Source organism: Capsicum annuum, chromosome 12 (genome assembly GCF_002878395.1).
Source record: "Capsicum annuum cultivar UCD-10X-F1 chromosome 12, UCD10Xv1.1, whole genome shotgun sequence".
NCBI lineage: Eukaryota > Viridiplantae > Streptophyta > Magnoliopsida > Solanales > Solanaceae > Capsicum > Capsicum annuum.
Genome location: NC_061122.1, coordinates 160116544 through 160123899, shown reverse-complemented (window position 1 = coordinate 160123899; position 7356 = coordinate 160116544). Strand labels below are relative to the sequence as shown.

The following is a 7356-nucleotide window of genomic DNA, read 5'->3' as shown; positions in this document are numbered from 1 at the left end:
ATAGAGTCTGCATCTAAATTTTGAGCTAAATCTGAATGGTTCTTAAATGTTGGAAGGTTGTTGATATTGTTGTTGAAGATTGGTGGCTAGAAAAATGTTTTGTTGATGTTGTTGTTGAAGATTGGAGCTTGAATATGTGTTGTTGATGTTTTAGAGGTCCAACGTGAACCTTAGAACTCCAAGATTCAAAGTTGTGTTCTTGGTGTTCTTCAACATCTTTATATCTTGTTGAAGAGAAAGTGGTTTGTTTGATCTAAATCAAAGAAGAAAGAAGGTGTGGTCTTATTAGTCTTGAAACACATTTCAAGACTATTATAAAAGAAGAAAGGGGGCCAAAAATCTTTCAAAAGGTCTTATTACCAAAAGAGAGAAAGAGGTCTTCCCAAAACCTACAAAAGAGGAAAGGGGGACAAAGGTTTCAAAATGTATTTTGCCAAAAGGGTGAAAGAAAAGTCAAGCCTTTTTTTTTTTAAACATTGAAAAGCCTCTAAGTCTTGTTGTTTCCCTCCCAAAACCGAAAATACACTCTTCCTATTGAACATTGATCAATACAAATTGAAAAACAAGAAAAAATTTCTCAAAACTTTCGACAATTTTCAACAACCAATGAGAGGCTGCTATGTCATCATCGAAAGTGCTTAAGATAAAAAATTTTAGATTCTTAGTTTCATTTTATTATTCATTAGATTCATGTCTTGATTCTAGAATTAATTAACAACTAGTAATCACCTACTTAGTTGTAGATTAATTGTTGAATCCGTTTCTTTTGTGTCTTTGTTATTTGTGTGCTTTTATCATTTTTAACTCGTAGTAACTTCTTTGTTTCAAGTTCGTATGTAAATTTTGTTTTTGTGTCTTGAATCGATCAAACAAGAATCCATTCTGGCTGCCAAGTAGAATTGACATCCTATTGACTACCGGAGTATAAACAACTTTCAATATTCCCCGCTCCAATTGTGAGAATCATAAAGGTGGGTGTATACAAGTGTTGGTGAGGAGCTTTTACTACTAATCTTGTTTGTTCATTATGTAGGTACAAAGTTGATATAAGGGAAATATGTCTCCGATAGCCGGGGATTATTATGACTACAACATGGGAGACTATGATTGTAGTAAGGGGTTTTATGGCTATGAAATTGAGGGAGATTGCGGAGGCTATGAAAATAGCCATGATCAAAACTTGGGAAGATTTGAGAGTTACGGTTTTGAGGGAGAAATGAGGTGAATGAAGTGCCTAGTGCTTGTGGTGAACTTGGTGATGATGTAGGACCTCGTGATGGATCTTATGATGATGTTGGGGCATTTGAAGAGTCTTACACTTCTCACTCCGAACCTAGATTTGGTGTTAGGTATAACCCTTTTGTTCGCAAAGCTTATGAGAGCTATAATGAGAGTACACGTGAGAAGTGTGAAGATTCATATTCTCAATCTTGTAGTAATTCTTATCAATGTCGATATAGTGTGAATGGTTATACTAACTCTAGTGAAGGTTGTCCAACGAGAAGAAGAGGGTATGCATCTCCAAAACTGAGAGGTACTCGTGTGCCTTATAATGTTGATCCGAGAAGGAGTGCACACTCCAAAAAGGTGACCATTTGTGGGATACCGGGCTACCTCATTGTGTTAAATGATAGGTACTATAGAAACTACATCCTTCCATCGATGGTTGACTACTTGGGGTTGTTTCGCGAGCTTTTACTTGTTACATACTTCTTTAAGGTTACCAAAAGGGTCAAAGTTGTCTTCTCGCAATTTGAATACCACGAGGAGGTGTGGTGTGATATTCTTCCATTGACATTTGGTCATGTATGCTTAGGTGCCGATTGGTTTGCACAACATAGAGTTCCAAATGTGCAAAATTGGCCTAATGTTGTAAGAGACCGTTGGGGAAATCACCTCGAGACATACATGCTGCCCGAGCCGCAAAGAGAAGTAAATACTTACTCCAATTCTAATGCTTATGAGAGAAAACATATTGAGAGGAGTAAGGGTGTGCAAGGTGGTAACCCGAGAGTTGAAAAATGAGAGGTTGTGTGGAGCGAAGTGAGGGGATTGCCAAGCGAGCTAACATCGTTTGTCTTTCTATTTCTAAGGACATTTGTGTAGGTACCAACATGGCAAGTGAAGGAGAGCAATACCGAAGTGAAGTTTCTTCCCAAGCTTGTGGAGGACCTTTACAACACGGCAAAGGAGAGTTGACTCAAGAACTTCAAGGTAAAATAGCTAACTCTTACACTTTTGTGTATGCGAATGATAATTGTGTGGCTGGTAGCCCATTGAGTGTGAGTAGTAGCTTACTTACTTGTGAGTCTAATGATTCTTTGCTTTTTGTTGATGATGTACATGTTGTGATTGTGGATACACTAGTTGATCCTATTGATGACCAAATTGAGTCTTCTTGTAAGATTAATTTATGTCCACCTAGTGTTGAAGCCTATATGTTGAACGGAAGTACATCGTCTTGTGCAATTGGTGTTGATCAACCTATTTATGAAAATTGTCCATCACTTGAGTTTGTGTGTGGTGTGATTAATCAAACTCAAGTGAGTGATGTATTTGAAAAAGTTGTTCAACAAAAGAGGAGTGAACCCGATAACTATTCTTGGGACAATCTTGTGCTTGAAACCGCTTTGAAACTTGATATTGATCTCTTAGAGAGTGAGGAACTTGCTTATTCCAAATTTGCCTGTGGGTTGGATCATGCACTCCTTAGGTATAATGTCTGTCTTGTTTGAAAGTGATATAAACACTCCTAATGAGCCTAGTGGTGAAAAAGATGGTATAGCTTACCTTGGAGGCTATAGCCTATATGTTAACCCACTATGGTGTGACAACATTCCTCCTAAAGATGGAAATCTCTTCTTGGAAGATGAGAGTACTCTTAAGGATAAGGAATGTGTAGTCTTGGAAGTTACTCCTTCTTCTATTTTGTATGACTTTATTGTTGAGAGTTACTCATGGTGATGATTGGAAAACTAGTAGTGAGTACACACATGAGAGCACCTTAGTAGAAGTCGACTTGAGTGATACTTTTCTCTGCTCTCTATTTTCTTTCAATGATATGTATGCTATTATAGAGAGTGTGTCATTTAGTTTGGGTGGAGACCACGGGAAAGGGGAGTATTGTCTAGATTCGTGTCTATGTACACTCTTCCCGTTTGACCCCGGTGCCAAATGTGGAAATGCTGATGTTGGTGCACCCAACTTGTTGATTTGTCTACATGACAAGCAAAGTGTCACTCTAGCTGAATCCTATAACCGAATCCTTCGTACATCTTTCGTTGAGTTTTTAATATTTCATTCAAAGGATCCTTGGTTATATTGCGAATATGTGCAACCTTGACATGTTGAGATGATTTGTTGTGCTAACCCTATCCCTCATGCCATGAGGAGTTTGTATTTGTTTGTCCTCTCTTCGGTTTTGTAAGGTTTGGATTCGAGGTCGAATCATTTTCAAGAAGGGGAGGATGATATCGGACAAATGACCATCTTATCTTTTGATGACATCTTTAGAGGACAACACATAGAGGCTCAAGACTTGGTCACCTCGAGGATACACGAACATGCATGGAGGACCCATTTTGTGCATGCCATTAAACAAACCCGTGTGTGGAAGATTGCATGTGGGCTTACATTTGATGCCAATTAGAGACTACAAGTTTTGAAGTATGACCCCATGATTTTGGAGTATTGAAGAAGCACCCTTTATTAAGGTTATTTTGGGGATTGCACATGTTAAAGAAACAACCCATGACCTCCCCTTTCATTAAGGGTATTTTGGTCAGTTACACTATGTAATAAGCTAGGCTATATATAGTCTCTTATTAGGTCTTTTCTCTTTAGTTGTTGAATGATTAAAATATGAGACATTGAAAATCCTCTCTCTTGAGAGTAGACTACCTTAGTGTAGTTCTTAGTTAGGGCTTGGACTAGCCATTGTAGCTTAGGACTTGGAAAAGCCAATATTGTTCTTTGCTTGGAAACGGTGGATCTTGAGGTGAGTTGATTCCGCCAAGGTCACCGTAAGAACTTGGTGCTTGTTAACGTATTTTGTAGAGGTTTTAGAGTTTAATATACTCTTTAGTTACTACATTATGTGTTCTCTTTGTGTCAAGTTACCTATCTTCTTTTTCGTTTAAGTTTGTGTTTGTTTCCGTTTGGCGTCTTGTCGTGTGGACTGTTTTGCGAAGAATGTGGGCTGTTTTGTGCTCATTTACATACCGTTTGGTATCATTTTAGAACCCATTGACTTGGAATAGTTTGAATTTCGAATATTGGCGGTTGGTCGAGAAACCCATGGAAGAGATTGAGGTGGCATTCTTTGCTGATCATCTTTGTTTTCTTCTTTTGCAAACCATCTAAGATGTATAACGGTTTCCTCCTTTCTGTCTTTGCTTTGTCCTCATTTTCCAGGTGCTTTATGGAGCTGACTTGGAAACTGGAGTATTTGTAGGTGGTTGGCTAAACACAACTATCAAGTTGGCTCTTCTGACACAAAGTATGTAAACTCAGGATGGAACTTGAATAATTTTCCAAGGCTCCCAGGTTCTGTTCTTACATAAGAGAGCAGCGATATATCTGGTGTCTTGGTGCCTTGTCTCCATATAGGAATGTGCTTTTCATCGTTCTGTTGGGTAAGTAATATAGTTCACCTCGATTGTTTCATAATGTACTGTGGTAAACTGATGTTTATTGGGTGTAATTGCCTCAGCAAGTCTTTCTATCGACTATGTAGCTCTGATAGTGCCTGTTTCTCTTTAATAGGTTGTTCTAACATGTTGAAATATAATTAGCACATACCTTCCTCATATGCTTCTTTCCTACAATTTTGTTTTGAGCCTTAAGCTTCTTTGCTACAAAATGTTCTACTTCTTCTAAAGAACTTATAAATAATATTTTTCAGTAAAAGAACTTGTATGACCTTCAATAAGAAGAAAAATATACACAATTGTTGATCGAGTAAAGCTCTTGAGATCATGTTTATACACAAGCTCGTGTGGGATTGGTTTTGCCTTCACTCGCCAGATTGAGAACCATGTAAACTGTGCTGCAGTTATTATTTTCTTTTCAATCATGGCTTCAATAATTGTGAAAGTCAAACATTTCCTGCTCTCTCATATATTTGCTGGCAGTTCTCTGTTACTCAAGTTTTTTTCTTCCTATAACATGCAGGTATGTGCCTAATGAACTCCGTGGAGGAATGATGAGTTTATCAATCACTCCTTCAAATGCCCCATATGTTGTTACTTTTGATTCAGGCATGTTCTGTTTTAACACATGTATTCTTTAATCTATTATTCCATCAAAAGAGATCGTCTTCATTAATTATAGTGGCACTTTATTCCCAGTAAAACCAATTTAAGGATGTAGTGCTTGGACTATATCTATGTGCTTGTTGCTTGGAAATTTATGGTTCTGGCTATCCACATCTTCTCAGTTAAGATAAAAACAATATCGTTGCTTTTATTATATATTGAACTGCTGGATAACTTTTTAATTGATTTTATGGTGCCACATGTCAAACTTCATCTTGAGTTTCTTTTTTTGGTGCTCTGAAATGACTAATACATTAGTGTTCCTAAAATTTTGGCTTCGGTAGTTTGGAACTTACCCTGATCAGAGATTGTGAGGTCAGGCCTCGAGTTTCCTCTCTCCAGATGTGTTTTTGTTATGATAAAATACCCTCCTTTTCCCCATAAAAGAAAAAGATAAACAGATGTCAATATACTTTGAATTTTTTAGCTTTAACCATAGGATTGTCTTTCCTAATATTCCATATGAGGAGCCTGGATGTTTCAAGAACATAAGTAAATAAATAGGCGATCACAGTGTTTTGGCAAAATCCTATTGTCATATTGAGAACACTAGACATCTATTTGCTCTAATATCATATTGAATTGTGTGACCGTCGTATCTAAAAAATTAGAAAATCAAGTTGTTAGAGGGAATACACTTTTAATTACAAAATAATATAATGTTTCTTCAACAGATAAGTTGCCTGGTGTGACGTCTTTGATACCTGCTAGCCCAACACATCTTTTGATTTGTCTTTTAGAAGGCTAAGGGCAAAGGATCCTGGAATAGTGTTTGTTACCGGAGTGTTAGAATGTTTCATTTTCTGTTTTGTTTCTATCTGGAACCTTACGACGCTTGATCTCTGTGCTCTTTTTGTCAATATCCTACACTGGGGAAAAGGAGGTGTCGGAACAATAAATCAAGTAAACTTAGCATACACAGAGGTCAGTTGTCTACTTACAGACGGTATTTTAGTGACTTTTGCCTTTTGATTTTTCAATCCCTCGCCCTAGCATTCTCTATTTTATTATGAAGTTTCGAAACCTAAAGAAACATGCAGGATTTAAAACAGCTTTTGCAACTAGCCGTACTTGAAACTAATCATAGAATGGTCTTGAAAAAGGGACAAACTGATAGCTGGTCATGTTATCACCTTCTCTTTAAGCTGTTTTGAACCTTGTGTAAGCCTGTCCATTTTTTTTCCTTCGGCAGAAATTATTTTCTTCAGTTCTCCTTTAATCTATTAACTTCATCCTTACTGGGTTCTGTAAAAGCTAGTGACAATAGTTCTAATTTATATTATTTGTTCTCTTTTTATAGGTGTCCAAAATGAAGAAAGAGATGAAGAAAGTGATGAAGACATTGACCTTACTTAACTAATCATTTGGTCTTAAATTAATATTTTGCTTTTGTGTTTAAATTACTAGCTTGTTGCATATTTTGGATTATGAGATTATTATTGTATGATTTTGTTTTGTGATGTGTATATATTGTGTTGTAATTTATTATGTATGTAATAAATATTTACATTAATACGAGTAACTATTTATATAAATCGTTTCAATTTAATAACATGTGGCAATAATTAAACTAATCATTTGGACTTAAATTAACATTTTGCTTTTGTGTTTAAATTACTAGCTTATTGCATATTTTGGATTATGAAATTATTATTGTATGATTTTGTTTTGTGATGTGTATGATGTGTATATATTGTGTTATAATCTATTATGTACGTAATAAAAATTTACATTAATACGAGTGACTATTTATATAAATCGTTTCAATTTAAGAACATGTGGTAATAATTATTGCAATACATCAATAAACCATTGCAATAACTAGTCAAAAAGTGTTACAACAGAATAACAAGAACATCGCATTAGATACTATTGCAGTGGTTAGTAAACGATGTAATAGATGAAAATAAGCGTCCCAATAAGTAATGAAATAGTTGTAATATGTATTCAAAAAGTGTTGCAAAAGAATAACAAAAGTGTCGCAATAGATGCTGTTGCAACGGTTTAGTGTCGTTGCAATAGCTTATATTGCAACGGTTAA

At 36.0% G+C, this 7356-nt stretch overlaps 1 protein-coding gene across 1 annotated transcript; it reads left to right on the top strand.

Annotated features, from left to right (window-relative positions):
• The first annotated feature begins 1301 nt into the window (after positions 1–1301).
• LOC124889247 lies at positions 1302–6702 on the top strand. The gene is made up of 4 exons (XM_047400431.1): positions 1302–1932; positions 2094–2214; positions 4414–4634; positions 5173–6702. Exons 1-3 carry the CDS (start codon positions 1663–1665, stop codon positions 4428–4430), a joined length of 408 nt encoding a protein of 135 aa, XP_047256387.1. The 5' UTR covers positions 1302–1662; the 3' UTR covers positions 4431–4634; positions 5173–6702.
• The last annotated feature ends 654 nt before the right edge of the window (positions 6703–7356 follow it).

Excerpts from the sequence above, each read along its gene's own strand:
- LOC124889247 (XM_047400431.1), top strand. The coding sequence starts at position 1,663 with ATGGTTGACTACTTGGGGTTGTTTCGCGAGCTTTTACTTGTTACATAC. Across the intron at positions 1,933-2,093 it reads TGCCCGAGCCGCAAAGAGAA|GACATTTGTGTAGGTACCAA; the intron begins GTAAATACTTAC and ends TCTATTTCTAAG.